Genomic DNA, 16,554 nt, shown 5'->3' on the forward strand with positions numbered 1-16,554 from the left:
CAATTCTTAACTGTACTTCACTACAGGCTTCATTTTATTTTAAGGAAAAAAGATAGCTTAAGATAGTGGAACCTTGTCTTTCAAACCATTTCCTGTAGCCAACCAAAGAGCTCTGGGAAGTGGGAGGGAACATGGAAACAGCAGTTGCTCAGGGAGTAAGAGGTTATAGTTAGTGTTATGTGAACTTGCTAACATACACTCTCAGACAAGTAACAGACTGTCAAGGTGTAGCACTAGATGGTTTGAAATGGTATTATAGAAAGTTTCCAGCATTAGCCTGTTATGATTTTTTTTTTTTAACTTCTGTTTCAATATTGCTGTTCTTAGAGCAATTTGTGTGTAACAGCTTTCTTGTTCAAGGAATCAACGCTCAGTTTATTTTATCACTACACCAAGATATTTTCTAATAGCTGGAACAGTTTGTGGGGAGTAGAATAATACTTTAGACATTCTACCCTGGAGGGAGTGTAGGCCTGTAGGACTACAGGGGGCCAGATAACCGATATTTAACAGAAACGCTTCAAAACACGAGGACGGCACTGGCTCAAGTGCTACATCTCCAGCCTGGTTGAAGACATATCGGGGTGGTTACTTATCACTGCATTTGCACAGACCAACCCAAGACTCAAAAGACCTGGCAAGAACATTCACACCCGAGAAGGGCTGTTCTCGGTGTCACGCAGGGAGGCTGCACCACCTAGTGTCTCCACAGGGAGGGTGAGGTTCTTGCTCTGAACTGGGTCCCCTTCCGCTATGAGAAACGGCATTACAGGGACTGATCAGTCCCATTTACTTACGAGTTCTGCCTTGTTCCACAGCAATCCTCCAGCACTTACAGGCATGGTACTTTCACAGCAGTTAGAGAAAACTCTCACCCTCGCTGACTGAAATGGCTCTAAGAAAGCTATTTCAAATTTTATCATGCTCCAGTCTTCCTTCCTTGAGTTACTAATTAAGGTAAGTAATATAATCAGGGCTATGTTTCTTTCAACTCAAGATCATCATATGTCAATCACTATGATCATTTGGCCTCTAAGTTTATGATCTTTCCTTAACTTGATTTCACCGATTTTTTTTCACCTTTATAAAATAAACAGTCAGAGCTTAATTTAGCAATGGAAAAATTTTATTAGAGTTTTCAAATTTTAATGCATATTCTTAGTGGAAATTCAAATGATACTAAAACAAGTTCCTTTACAAAGCCAAGTTAGCTGAAAAATAGCAAGGAGCCAGACAGAACCTCATTTTGTTTCCTCTTACGAGGCCTTATGTTTAGCAATTTGCTCAGTTTGGTCTCAAGATGGCACTTTCCAGATCAAAGCCAGAACATTAACTGAAGAACCAAGCTATTTTTAACTAGTTGAGATTAAGCTTACAAGCCATCTGATTTCTAGGAATCAACAATGAAAGTGAAATTCTTAATTTTAAAAGGTAACAAGGGAGGTCGATGAGGAACACCCCACTTTGCAGGAATCACACATTTATCAGTATAGAAGACCATGATAGCAGTTACTCAAGAATTAAGATTTTATACAATCACATCCCTATATCAACAGTAAAAGCACAAGTTAGGTCTGTACTTACATAGCTCTAAATTCAACCCTGATTCAATTTTAAAAGTTCTGTATTAAACATTTTTCTGTTAGTTAACATGACAGTGAAGATGGCATCTAGAGTGAGAAAAAGCTACCAACAGTTTAAGATTGATAAAGAAGCCCAGTAATTGCACACTTTGATTAATCAAATATTATTCTTTTGCTTTATGAGCCAACAGTACTTGTTTTCTCGAAGAGGATGAAGCATCTTCATACTTCCCCCAGCCTTTACCAAGAGGTGTACTAGCAGTGGCTGCTACTGTGGATTTCAGGTTAGCCAACAAACCTCTCCTGGGTTTTTGTTGTTTTGGCTCCTCTGTAGAGAAATGCTTTTTCCGTTCGTCAAGTTCTTTTTGCAGGGAAGACACTGTTTCTTCAAGCTCAAGAACACGTTTAGCCCAGTTCTGAAGACTATTCATTTCTTGATCCTATGAGGATAAGGCTGTGTGAGGTATGTGAACGCTCCAAAGTCTTTTTCATGTAGTTAATTCTGTTTCACGTTATTTTACTATACCAGTAAACATCCCTGTTATTACTATGCCAAATGGCTATTCAGAACCCATTTCTTCTGAATTACTGCTATGTAATTTAGAGAATAGCAAACTACAGGGTCATCATCAGATCGAGTTCTAAGTCTGACTGAAGAAGCTGATGCTAAAATGCTTAGCCACACTATGCAAAGAATTGCTGTTCTAGGAAACAAATAAAGGCAGCTTTCCTGTCTTAAGCTGCAATTACTGAAAGCAAAACTGGTCAAATCAAAACTCTTATCATAGTCGTAAGTCTACTAACCAGGACTGAATAAATGCTTTGAGTGGGCAGAATATGGTCTTAAAGATGCTCTCTAATCCTTGTGGTTAACAAAAAAGTCACCTTCCTATGTCTTAGAAACAATTCAGAAACAAAAGCTCAAGATGAATAATTTTCAGTCTCAGAATTAGACTAAAAAGCACGAGGAAGGTAATTTAATGTTCAAAGAAAACATCACTAAGCAGTCTTCTATCTGCCTTGCTTCATTTGCAGATTACAAATGAGGCACAGATGCAAAGTGTCAAGAGTTCAAAATTTGCATTTTTTTTATTTAGGAATCTAGTTGATGTCTGAGCTCAGATGCTGTCAACTTTATGAAGTCCCTGCTTTTGAAGGAAAGATTTATTCTGTTTCAGTATTAAGTAGTTTACCTGCCCATATCTCTTATCCAGCGTGGCCACCTCTGCAGGAGTGCCAGTATAGTTTTAAAGCCATAGATCCTTAGGTCTTGTTGCACCAACATTTGTGAAGTGAAAACTTGCTTGCCCTCCACAAAACACTTCATGACTAGAGTTCTGAGTAGTATTTTCTTTGCTTGACAATAATTTGTGGCATCTTTAGATTAGCAAGAGTTGTCAGCACAAAGTTACCCTATTGACCAAGTCTATCATTTAAACTGAAAAATGAGTCTTGTCTTACAAGATAGAAAGTGAAACACAAGGGTTCTGAGCTCATAATTCAGGAAGTTAGGGACAGAAAAAAGAAAGCAAAAAAACCAACTTAATTAAAAACATTATGGTAACATCAAAAGAAATTAATAAGACTGAACTATGTTTTTACATGTACAAAGATGCAGAAATATCAGTACAGCTATAGATACAAGCCATATTAAAGTTGCTTTTAAATTGTTGACAAACCTTGAGCATGATTGTATGCTTCAGTTGACTGTTCTCTTCTGCCATTTTTCTATAGCCTTCATTAGCTTCTAGCAGGGTTTCATTTAATTTCTGTATTTTAAACTTCAGAGATTTTATAAGCTGAAAATAAAGCCCATACGCACTGAAGTTCAAGACAGCATGTTTTACGTGGATTTTGTTTATGACTAGAACTCATACAGACACCGTAAGCATTTCTGATTAATATTGAACAGTGCAAACTGCAAGATCAAAGCAATGAAGACAAAGCCTGTTTCTCTCAACCTCTTGTGTCCCAACCCATCATTTCTGGTGATAAAATATAGCTGGAGCATTCAACGGCTATTGTGCTGAAGCTACTAGATTTACACAGACCTGTCAATCAAAGAACTGCAGCACAGACTAAGCTACTTCTGGAACAGTCTGCTCCTTTTCAGTAAGGGTAGTTAAAAGAATGCTCTCGTCTCATTAACACTATTCATATAATGAATTGGAGCACAGTTACAACAGAAGACCTCACCTTTCTGATGGGAATATTGATGGACCAAGTCCTGAGAGGGAAAAGAAACTCTGAACCAGCAAAATTAATGTTACATCATTAGATATTTTCCCTCCAACCTTGTAGAAGTAAATTAGATTGCCAAAAAATCCCCTTTGCCCATGTTTAATGGCTGAATGGAAAGGAAGAAAAAAAAATAGTGAATTACTCATCATACATGCACAGATACGTGAGGCAAAGCAGAAGGGCACTGACAGAACCAACTGCTTTAAACTGCTCTCACTTCAGTTATTGCCAGGCAGCAGTCCCATCATTCTAACACTTTCTAGCCACACAAAATAATCAACACTGTATCCCCATATCAAGCATAAAAGCCAAACTTTCTTTCTAGCATCAAAATTCAAAATTGACATAGAAAATGGAAAATTACATAGAGCTCAAGAACAGGAGTGGAAAACAAATGCCAGGGCCATAACACGAGACATTAAACTTGGTAAGGAAAAAGTTATTTTTGAAGTACTCTCTCAATAGAAAGGGATTTAAGTTCACTTTCCATTTACATGGTTTATTAGAACCACCTGGAACTATTTCTCCAACCCCTACTCCTACTTGTTATTAGTGAAAGGAGCAAGGCTTGTTTCTCCCCTCCTCTTTAAACATGTGAAACTAACTGTAGCCTTACAAGAAGTTCATTCAAGGTATAGACTAAAAATGCATACCAAAAAATAATTAATACTTGTTTTCCATAACAAAGCCTGAAGCTCATAATTTCCACCTCTATATGCTATTTGGAACACGGGCATCTTGTTTGTTTGAAGAACAGAGACATCCTTTACTTAAGTTTAAGGGGATAGTGGAGTTCAATACTTACAGAAAGGACTGGTTTAAGGCACTGTTTTGGCTCTAGATCTGAACTGTTACCATATTCTATTACTGTTCCCCTGTGCGTGAGCAGGCAGCATTTCAGGAAGGAAAGCACTGAGGCCATGGCAGCAATGTTTACAACAAATTCCAATACAAGGCTATATATTTCCCCCTACTTCTACCTCGCATCGTGTTCACCATGTGACTCGTTATAGTAGCAGATGCCTTTACAAACCGGAGTAAAGCCAGAACACAGCCAATTTCTGGCAAAAGTCACCCACAACTGGGCAAAGGCTTTTTTGTAAACTTGATGCCAGTTTGCAGGAATCTTCATGCTTTTGTCTACAGTGCAGATCTTTAAGCACTGAACCATGCCAGACTTTAGGACTGTTATCCCCAGATTTGTTAAAGACTAAGTAAGAGCTACCTCTTCTTTCTCTTTGCATTGCTTCTGCAATCCTTCATTGGCTCTCCTCATCATCTTGTTCATACGATCTATAGGCAAAAGAAAAGTTTGCTTGTTTATACACAATACCAAAAGTAAATTGCACTTTGAATATCCAGATTAGATTCCTACCTAGTTCCATGTTATTTTCAGTAGTCAGTATATCTGAATTCTCACTTCCCAGAGCCAACAGCCTCCCTGACTGTTCATCAAGTTGCCTTTCCAATTGCAGTATTTTACTCTCTCTATCCTGAAAAAAGAAGGGCACATGGTAGAATTTGTCTAAATTTCTGCTTAACCTGATGCAGTACTGCACGTCCTTCAATTATACTGCACATGTATATGCAGTTTTAAAATCACTGCAGGTGGAAGTTGTGATGGTTATAGTTGAGAAATCACAGTAAGGAATAACACTCAGATCATGAGACCGTCTAGGAAGAAGTTACTTTACACAGGAGTCAACTCTTCCAGTCTAAAGGTTTCCAAACTGTATTAAAAGTAACCATACGGCAGAAAGGCAACTTTAGTGCATCTGTGTTAAACACTGTTGCCAGTTAGCTTGCTAAGTGAGGAAGAAAGTATTTCATAGAACTAAGTTTTAATCTCAATCTCTTTTTTAGTACCTGTCAGATTGCTAGGGTGGTATTTCAGAGTGAGAAATCAAACAAGCGTCACCATCAAGAAGAGTTATTCATCTAATTCTGGTTCTCTGAAGCTGCCTGCTCAGATTTCATGTTGTACTCTCCTTTGTCAATTAAGAATTTTACATCTTGGGAATTTCATCAGTTTATCTGACTTGCTATCAAGACCACCTTGTTCTTTGAATCTTCCCTTATGCAGCCTTGTGGCCAGCATAAGAGGTAGCTCTAAATACAGAGAGCACTATTAAAACCCTTTTCCTCCATCCCAACATGATGTATAGCTAGGCCTTAAGTGAACATAAAAACAGAATCTAAGTGGGGAAAAAAAGACAAGTGTGAAGGAGCTGGAAAAACAGAGCATGTTACACAATACAGTGTTGCTTGTCAGCACCTGAATGGAGAGCTGTAAAAGCAGAAATGTTTATATATCACAATCTACAACAGAAACCCACTTCCCTCATGTCTTGAAAGGCACCTGCCTACCAATGGAGTGAGATGTCTTAGCAGTTCCTGGACAGAAGAGTGCAGTGAGAAAGCACCTCCGGTGTACACCACAGTTGTTCTATTCTTCCACTAACAGACCTTCTGAAAAGACTGAGACCTACAGGTCTCATCTGTTGCCTGGATACACTTCGCTACCTATGCAAAGGCTAGAGGTAAAGACTGATAGAGTTGCACGTAGCTAACGTGGCTCATTTACAAAAAGAATAGCAACTTACTGATGCCAAGTCTGAACAGTTCTAGGTATACGTACATTCAGGAGATTAAGTTCTCTCCTGCATAAAACTTGATTTCTCATCACAGTTTCTTATCCCACAATCCTCCCTCTAGACTTTCAGAGCAGAGATCCATTATAATTAAAATAGCTACCCTGTACTAAATTCCCCACCAGCCCTTTCAGACTAGCTTTTTACTCTATACCCTACAATCTCAAGGATCTCCACAAAGCCAGACTGCTGTCTTCACCATCCCTCTAGGTGTTCCAATCATTGTACTACAGAGATAAAAGATGACTTGGATTTGATTGAACTGTGCCCTCAAAGATCAGGAAGTTTAGGCATACGCTACAGGTAGTGTTAGACATGAGACATCTCTATCCTTATGGTTAGCACTGGACACCAGAACAGCTAGGCTGAACTGCTAGTTATTTTGACCGTTCAGTGTTACATTTAGGATTCCTGAATGATTCTGTTAAGGAAAAGCAAAATTTACAGTTAGAAGGCTAGCACACATTTTTTAACAGCAGTCAAGTCATACCTCAACTTTCTCTTGTTCAGCTAGAAATTCTTCTATGGGAACATAATGGTCTTCAATTTGTTCCATTGCACACACATATGCATGTTTCTTGATGGCCTCTTTATACATTTCAAATTTGCTCTCCAGTTTTTCTTCATAACTGTCTTTCATATCCTCCAAGCGGTTGCTGAGGAGAACATGTTAGTTTTATTTAATATATTAGCATTACAGCTATTACAATTTGACTACATGTGTTCAACTGGCAATATCAAAGTTATTAATTAATCATAAATTGTGAAGTTAAGAGACCAAGTACTTTTCTCCTTTTTATTCTGAACGATCCTACAGACTTGCTCCAAGGCATAACTTCTACTTGGCATATACCAAGAATAGTGCTATAGAAGAACGCATATTTAAGATCTGTCAAACAAAAATTTTGTTAAAAAAAATATCCACCAACACATAGTGATAGATACTACTACACCCAATTAGACCTGATATTTGAAGCATATTTCTGGGGGTGTCTTTCATGTTGTTGGATGGTTGTTGGTTTTTTTTCCCATTCAAGATATGCCAAATTCACTTTGCCGTATTATTTCAATACATTACACATTACTCTTGTCACAATTTAAAAAAAATGCCCCAGCAGTGACCCAGAACATCACCTCAAAAGAGAGAAAGCATCACTGCTGTTTCATGTGTTTGGTCAAAGTTACCCACACAATCTTAAAATCCGTGCAGGTGTTAAACCACAGTGTGTCCAGCTGACACCTTAACTTGGGGTTAGTCTCTGTTAGCAATTCAAATAGCAGGAAACTGATTTCAAGAAGAGAAGAGTTAAGACGAAGAGAATTCAGCTTGAGCAATCTGGACACACTTGAAAAAAATTCCCAAATTAGTAACATCAGTGCAGGCAGCCACAGTAATTTATAAGACAGTAAGCTGACAAAGGTTCATAAGTCATCCAGGAGCAAGAATCCAGAAGGAGAGCTGAAAGAGATACAATCCAAACTACCTTAAGCACATGCACGCATAATTAACATGTGCAAGTGCAAGTTTTGGAACAATCACAAGCCTCAGTGGGGTACCTGTAGCAGTCTTCCACATCTGCTAAATACTAATATGGAGTCAGGACAATCTCCAGTAATTACAAATTAAACAGAGAAAAGTTCAACAGAAAGCAGCATTACTTTTTCATTGTACACAGAAAAGGCTGATCTATACAAGTTTATTTTGTTTCTTCTTCCCTTTTCATCAGAAACTTTGAAACTGTCCAGCCCTAACTTCTCTAAATAACATGAGTATACATCTTGCATATATATGTATACACATGCATATGTGTATATGTATAAATGTATGCATTTATATAGGTGGAATCCTTTCAGTCTTGAAGACGACTGCAATATGACTTGCCTCCAGGCTTCCTCTGTTTCCAACAGCTGTCGGAACATTGCTTCTGCCATCTCTCTACGTATCTTCACCTCCAGAAGGAGTTTACTTTGCCTTTCTGCCACTAGCTTCTCCTTTAGGTTCTCTGTAGTTTTCAAGAGATCCTAAATTTAACATATTTCAGTTCAGAAAACAAGCTAGAAACACATTGATATGCATGTCAAATGAAATATTGATACAGCCAGCCATCCACAGAGGGCATTTCTACAAGGCTATATTTTCAGGGGGGCTACACCAAGGGTTAAATATTTTCAAACATGAATTTCTACTGCAAAGACAACCTTTCTCCATCTTGATGGTTTCTGCCATCAAGAGTTTACTACTGTTTTGGCATTTAAATATTAATTTGTACAACCACTTAGCATAAAGCCTACTTGATTTTTTACAGTTTATTGCTATTAGATTGTATAGCTTTATTTTTAAAATGCTGCATCTTAACTTCTGTCTGCTGTTCCCAGAAGAACACAAACGACTAAATAATGTTGGTTTAAACACACATACTGCTTCCTTACTCTTCTCGTTGAGCAATCAGTTGAATCCCAAATTTAGCACTTGACCTAACTAGAAAGCCGCAGGCGGCCTTCCACAACTACACTTGTTCCCTCAGAACTAGACCACTTTAAGTTTAGGTCTGCCTGACACTGAGCAGAAGCTTACAGTTCTCATTTGATACAGCTTCCAGCACATCTCTTACGGTAAGAGATTCTAACATTAGAACTAATAGCAATGTCTTTCTTGGGTACCATTTTGAGTAGATGTGTATCTACCTCATGACTCAGAATGGTGATGTCCACTTCCTCTTCTGCGGAAGTTTCAGTACTGTCAGGAAAGTCATCCACAGATGTGTTAGCGTCAAAGTGCATGATAGGTTTGCTGTTGCCTCCAACTAGCTTGGGTGGAAAATAACCAAAATTTTTGGGTAGGATTGTCTGGATTACCTGGAAAATCCAGAGTTGAACACACTGATTTATCAATGCTGTCAATATTGCGGGTATCAGAATACTAGGAAGAAGTGGCATGAATGCATTGTTGTATTTGATTACAAGAACATTAACAAAATTTTACATGTCTTAGCAGACAAAGCCATCTATCAGTACGAATAAAAGACTTCAGTACTCTAACAAAGTGAAAATGGGAAAGATTATTACTAACAAACTTAGTATGCTTGTCTAGAAAGGTGTTTTCTCCCCTCTTAAAATATAAGGTTTTGGTGTAGTTTCCTGGAAAGTTAATAAAAAGCAGCAAATCCCTAAAACATTTGCTCCTTCCTGAAATACTGTGACCAGGATTCAGCAATTCATGCTAGTTACGTAAAGATTTTAAGTATGCATGTCATAGGACAACATATTAGAGAAGCTTGTCACCTCAGTGCACGCTCTTATCTTATGATGAAAGTTGCAGCCAAACAGAATTAGAAAAATCTTTCTCTCTGAGATCATATTAGATATGCCATTACAGTCTCGGAACGTGTCAGAACTAATCCATGGTTCCAGACTAGATATGGACTTTATTTCTGCCATGAAACACAGTACAGCCTAGCATCCCACTCCCTGCAAGAAGCAGCTTCCAGGGAAGCTGACTGAACTTAAAACCAACTATCAACCCCAAGTCCTGAATTTAATGGGAGGCTGACAAGCACAGCTAGCAGAAAGCATGAAAGCATGTAGATTTAGCAGAGGCAGTTTTGCCTTCAAAGCAGAGAAGCACACTACCTTCAAGCATTAACTTACAAAAAGTCTTCCCTTTTTGTTTGTTATTAATTACTTGCACTTAGCCAAATAGCAGCAATGCAGACACAAGAGATCTCATTCAGATTACAAAAAAAGCTATTTCTGTTACTATCACCGCTAGCTGTCCAAGAAGTTTTGAACAATTGTCATCTTGTGCAACAGATGCTTAACTGCACACAGGTTAAACAATTCATCAAAAGCTTGAATCGAAATCCTGCATTTGCTCAGATATATGGTATAACCCGTCATATCTGAAAGTGCCTTTTTTTTTTTTTTTTTTCACACAAAAAATGGGTAGACCTGAACAAGCCACAGATAGCTGCAGAGATCTTAACTTCTTACCACAAATAGCTTGGAGGATGTGCAACACTACTGTAAGCCTTTTAGAGGGAAGCCACACGCAGAAGAGTACAATGCATCAAAAGTCCTAATCACACTCGAGTCCATACAGCCTGATCATTTCACAAACCAATAGTAACAAAGAATGCAGAATAGCAGTGAAAGTAGATGCACTCTTACCTGTTTGGCTATAGCTGAAAATTTCATTACATGTAGTGTTTCATCATATGTGGAAGCATGCTGATTAATGTTTACAATCATACAAGCTTTGCCTTTTCCACAAAAGAACGGCTGAAACAGACGAGTCAATTTGCTCTCTCTGAATGGAATATAGCTTGGCTTCATCCTCGTGGAGAAAAGAATAACAAAATTGTGAAACAAAATCTGTAAAATTGTGTGATACTGCAACTTAGCTTAATTGTGTTTGTCTCTTTCAGGAAACAGATCCAGCAGGATGCTTATATTTAAGCCTAAGCTATTCCACATCAAAGAGCAAGGTCTTTCCTGGCTCTCATAAGATCTCCAACAAATTGAAGTATTTAAAAGTAAAATTAGTATAGTGTCTGCATCACAGTTCCCTAGTGTTACAAAGCAGATACTGGAACAAGCCAAAAGCTAGGTACAGGACATCTGTTGGCTGTCTGATGAATCTACATGTATAATTTGGAGGTGGAAGGGAAGAGGACAAAACGGGAGCTCTGTACACAAAGTGTATTGCTCATACACAAACACTAAAAAGGAGCTTGGTAGTTTGCTGCTAATTGCCCTTTTTTACTCTCCACAAACAACAGATACATGTATTTCAGGTATTCCAGTGACATGTGTAGTAAAGAAGGCTTACAAGATTTTGTAGATTCCCATTTTCCTCTGATCATGCAAACCCCTCGCAGAAACATAAAGGGATGCTTAGGTTTTCAATCCAAAACTCAGCATGCTGTTTACAACTTGTCACTTACTTTGGATTTTGATTTTGCTTCAATGCTGCAATGCATTTTCCAAGGATATGAAGAGAGTTATTAATATTTCCTGCTTCTTTTAGTCTGTCTCCAAAGGCTTGTGTTTTATTACACCTCTCTGATCCAGCCAAGTCACAGAAAGACAACCTGGATGAAAGAATTATCCAGAACACACATATAAACTTGTTTCTAAGCAGTATGAAAATAGAACTACATGTCTTTATTTCTTTATGTGTCTAAAGTGTAAATGAATGAGTCATTTCAGCCTACCTAGATCACAGAATAAGTTGCACTTTAATGTTGATGTTTTGTCCAGAAGGCACTACACAAGGTATTTAGGGTAACAGCATTAACCTATCTATCTTCCCATTGTATTTAAAGATACTTGAACAAGATTGCTGCTCCTAAGACTGTCTATTCAGCACATTCAAAGAAGTCTGCTTGTAGCGTTCATTTAAAACTTTATAGGCATTCTTACATAAATAATTCAGTTTAGGAACCTAAATTTTGTTGCAATCCTGAAGTAAGTACTTCCAGACAAGAGAAGAGGAATTTCTGAAACAGTTTTGCATAGCGGGGCTATACTACAGAAGCACTTTGACCGTCACCTTCACCAGTTCCAGCACCGAGAGGATTGCAGAATAGTAGTATGCTTCAATACACTGCAGCCTGCCTCTTTTGGACACAGAACCATTTGTTCACTACTGCAAATAAGAGGCCAGAAGTCTTTCCCAGATCACCTTAGAGCTCTTTGGCTATAGCAATTATGTGCTACTAAACTCATATGTGCTACTAAACTCAGGCCACTGAAGTGTCCCTCACAGTACTATAAGTTACAATCAGAGACAGTTATCCTGGATAATCAAAGAATTTCATCACTTTCACTTAATATTAAGAAAGCTCTTGAAATACAGGAAGCTCTGGAAGTTAGATAATTTATGTAACCCAACTATTACTCACTTATACATACATTTATTTACATAAAATAACACCTTTGTAAAATCATAGCCTTTCACACAGCTGAAGTAAGTACATATTAATACTACACATTAATAAGGCACATAGTTCAACTGTATGAAAGGCTATGATCTTATGATCCTTATCCCTTTCAGTAAAAGATGAAGAGTTTTTTTCTTCGTTAAGCAACATACAAACTCTGTCATTCATCTAACAGCTGCTGCAAGCTTTGCCAGGGGAACACACCAAGACAGGGAACAGCAAGGAACACAGACGCAGCCATTTCCTCAAGTTATCTTTCCTTAGAGTATTTATCACTGTAACATCTGACATTAAAAGGTGTTATCTCAGTGAGGTATATTTATTACTATCTCTGCTCAGCAGAGACAAGAGAGAAATCAGTAGAAACTAGGACTGAACTAAAAACACGCTGTTACGGGACCGTCCTCATTTTTCCATATCAAGCTAAATGGACAATTAATCGGGGGGGGGGGACGACACCAAAAAAGCTATCTAAATGGCTTGAAGCCAAAAGATTAGGCCACTTCCTCTAAATCACAAAAGAGCAGAGAGGTGTAAGGACTTAACACTGCTCTCACTGGGTGCACCTACATTAGCATTTTAGATCAGGAGAACAGTTTTTAAGCAAATCACCCGATGACCCCCTTTTACTATAGATTATACCATGGAGCAGTCCCAGAGCATGTCCCCTGCATTCTTTTTGGATAATAGACTTGAATTTGTGTTCCAGGAGCACATCAAATGTGGTGCCACAAACATTCAACCCATAAACTCTAGTCTGGTCCCAAAGTAGAAAGATACACTGGCATAGCTTGCACCTTGGGTCTTCAGCACTAACTGCTGCACTCCAACTTTAGAGACTGGCTTCTATCAGCCAGCCATTTGAATTCTGCTTACCGGAATATTTAGTGTGGTATTACCTAGTACTACTCTGTCCCCACCTCCCCATTATGTAAGACAATATACATATATTTGCCTCAATTTATGTACTACTGACAGAGTTTTAACAGGTTTTTCAGCCAAACCTTAACAGAATAAAAGAGACGAGGAAACACTTCTATGCCGGTCCCTATCAGGTTTCCATTCAGTTTTATGCAGCCAGCAGAGTTCTGATTTCCTTCTCACTTCTCAGAGGATTTGTTTATTAAAAGAAAGTTCACCAGTTTAGCATGCTTACACCTTATCAACTGTTCTAAAATATTTGCATTCTGGTAATCAGCTGAAGCATTCACTTACTCGGAAACTCCAAGAACACACGGCTGATGCTCATCAGTTAGCCTCAGTAGCCTGATTGAAAATATACTGTGACTGGAATGGAAAGAAGTCCTTTTTAATAACAACAATTATAAAAATTAAGCAGTCACTGAAGCAAAGTAAAATTTGTATGCTACAGAAAGTGCAGTGCTGAAGAAAGAACAAGAATTCATTCCCTAATTTACATTAGTTACCTTCACAATGCATTCATTCAGCAGCAAAAAGCAGCAATAGAAGTTGCATTTTGTGACTTTCCATTTCTGTCAATACAGGAGAGGGAAAAATATCACATGAAGCCTACAAGCTGTCTTGGAGAATGAACAAGCCAGTTGACTTAAGTCTACTGATCAGAAGATGAGTACTCAGGTACTCACTGTAAACAAACTTTAGACAGTATCTGAACTCAGTAATTCTGAAGAATTAACTACTTAGAAATAAATGGGGGGGGGGAATGTTAAGGTTTGACAGTCCTGTAATATTGCCTACTTCAACATACAGTTATTTTTTCAGTTTTGAAATTACTCTGCTTTCTAGAAAGGTTGAATTTGTAACACTTGAAAATCCAGTTATTGTGTTTTAGACATCAAGCTACAAAGTCAGTGGACATACGCTGTCTGAAACCAAAGAGAAAAATCCCAGAACCAGGAGTGCCCTGTCCCCAGTTTATCCAGTAAATCAGGAAGCACAGAAAACAAACTTCCTCGTATAGCTTTAAAGCAATGCTTTACTCCTCAGCACCAACCCACAGTTTAAGAATGAAATTTCTAAAAAAAAACCAAACAAACAAACCACCCCAACAAACACAAAACCAAACAAACAAAAACCACAATTTAGAAACAAGCTAGGTGGAAGTCAGCATATTCTCTGGAACAAAAAGAGGACATTATAGGCACAAAACTCTGCCAGAAAACCACAGTTCTTTTCTGCACTATTTTAGGCTTGAGTGAAATTCAGGTGGAATCATACCATGAAATTTAATGGAAGCTATGCCATTAAAGAACAGCATATAACTCTTGCTTTTTAGAGAAAAAGCAGGCTTAGTAACACTACGATTATATTAGCTAAATATACAACATGGCCCTTCCACACTTAAAGGACAAATTAGTAAGAGGGCATTAAAATCAAGTAAGAAGGGATTTTCAACAGAAAGTATACAAACCTTCTCTATTTATTTCCTCCCACTCCATCAAACCAGATTCTCCCTGATCTGTCTCCTAGAGTTGGGTAAGAGCTAGGGGCTTAATTCTTAAGATACCAAGTAAGCTCAGCTACAACACAGCAAGCTAAAGGCATCTAGATAATCTAGCAGCACTGAAAGGTACGGCATGACTCGCTCCTTCCTACATACCCTACTGCCAGACTCTGGGTTTCCAAGAATTATACTGCCAGTGATGAAGAATTAGCCAGCTTTTCCTTCAACATCCTCACACAGCCATTCCCACTCAGCACCATTAGTATTTGCTAAGATGTATAGCCCTGTTGGCACTCAATAATGAATGTGATTTGATCTTTTTGGTTGTCCAAAGCCATGAATAGCAACCCAAATCCAGCTGCTATTAAAGTCATAGGGCCTCTCCTAGCTTTCTTCCAGAAAGAATTTCATAATAAAACCAAAATAATCAAGGAAAGTCTTAAGCTATTATTGAAGAGTGGCTCATTTCAAACATATTCTGAAGTCTTCTCCTCCCTTCCCCTCCTCCCTCCCCTTAAAAGAAAAGAGACAGAGTATGCTTATAATTAGAGGAACAAACCTCCTACTTGATTGCTCATTCATTCTAGTACAAGCAAAGCTTCGGTTCTTGTTTCCTATTTTTAGTATTTTGCAGGCTTCTTCAGTGCTCTGAATGTTAATCCACTTTAAGTCTGTGAAAAGAGACCTTTTACATACACTTCTGATGAAAGAAATTCTGTGAAACTGCCAAGGTCATAAAACAGTATTATTACCTTTAATATAAGAATTTCCTCCTTGATCCTCACAAATTCTTAAGACTCTGCGCTTCTGAGTTTTTGATGTAGATAATACATTTAATAGGTCATACACATATTCATTATAAATTTCACAAAAGGAAATCCACACAGACGCTTGTGTTCTTTGGTGTGTATTAATCCTATGTATGTCAAGTGGAACAAAGTTGTTCTCTGCTAACCCAAAACAGAGAAAGAGTTCAATGACCAAATAACTCATTGATAAATTTTAACTGCAGTATATAGAACCTTCTAAAAGGAAGAGGCTTGTATATATTTGTGTTGTGCAATGAGATACACAGTACCATATAACTTTGAGTTTACCCAAGAACATTCAAACTCCTCAGCAGTCCCCTATAACCAGAATATGCCCAAGTTCTAAGCTATTGCCCCCCTCTACCACAAGCTTCCAGCAGCTTATACATTAGCTTTGCAGAACTAAGCCTCCCTCTTCCCCCAAAAGGAGCAAAGCTATCAAAATATTTTTACTGTTACTCTTTCTCCTGAGTTGAGCCATTAAAATTTGGGTAAAAAAATATATATATATTTACTTCGTAGTATAGTACAGAGATTTTTTTAATCCACAAATAATTACCCACTTATATTCCTAAATTCCTATGCTTTTTTCCCCCATGAAATTTTTCCACTTTATTTTACCTAGTGAGTCAGAAGGAAGACTTTTTGAAGTACAGTTGGAAGAAGCTGACTCCGCATCGCATATATTTGTAATAGTATTTGAGATGCTTTCTGTCTCCTTGAGAAAATAAGAGACCATTACATCCACATGAACGGACTATGAGAATAGCAGAAGTAAAAAGTGACAGTAATTCCAGTATTTAAGATTTAAATATTGCAGTAGCATTAAGTGTTAAGCCCCCCTTACTCTGGCTGCAAATGAGATGTTTTTAACAATACCGAACTAAACTCAGTAAATGCTCT

The 16,554-nt window shown here is 37.9% G+C and overlaps 1 protein-coding gene across 1 annotated transcript in view; it reads right to left on the bottom strand.

The window, feature by feature from the left end:
• Positions 1 to 1,747: 1,747 nt before the first annotated feature.
• LOC103923664 (kinesin-like protein KIF20A) overlaps positions 1,748 to 16,554 on the bottom strand; it is a 23,668-nt gene continuing 8,861 nt past the window's right edge. Inside the window, exons 6-18 of the mRNA XM_009332069.1 lie at positions 16,273 to 16,369; positions 15,595 to 15,792; positions 15,402 to 15,513; positions 13,633 to 13,704; positions 11,419 to 11,565; positions 10,643 to 10,808; positions 9,161 to 9,331; positions 8,358 to 8,497; positions 6,966 to 7,131; positions 5,200 to 5,317; positions 5,050 to 5,117; positions 3,263 to 3,382; positions 1,748 to 2,023 (exon numbers count right to left, since the gene is read on the bottom strand). Of these exons, the coding sequence (XP_009330344.1) occupies positions 1,748 to 2,023; positions 3,263 to 3,382; positions 5,050 to 5,117; positions 5,200 to 5,317; positions 6,966 to 7,131; positions 8,358 to 8,497; positions 9,161 to 9,331; positions 10,643 to 10,808; positions 11,419 to 11,565; positions 13,633 to 13,704; positions 15,402 to 15,513; positions 15,595 to 15,792; positions 16,273 to 16,369 (1,851 nt within the window). The remainder of the gene's footprint in view (positions 2,024 to 3,262; positions 3,383 to 5,049; positions 5,118 to 5,199; positions 5,318 to 6,965; positions 7,132 to 8,357; positions 8,498 to 9,160; positions 9,332 to 10,642; positions 10,809 to 11,418; positions 11,566 to 13,632; positions 13,705 to 15,401; positions 15,514 to 15,594; positions 15,793 to 16,272; positions 16,370 to 16,554) is intronic.

The sequence above is a fragment of the Pygoscelis adeliae genome, unplaced genomic scaffold (genome assembly GCF_000699105.1).
Source record: "Pygoscelis adeliae isolate BGI_AS28 unplaced genomic scaffold, ASM69910v1 Scaffold98, whole genome shotgun sequence".
Lineage (NCBI taxonomy): Eukaryota > Metazoa > Chordata > Aves > Sphenisciformes > Spheniscidae > Pygoscelis > Pygoscelis adeliae.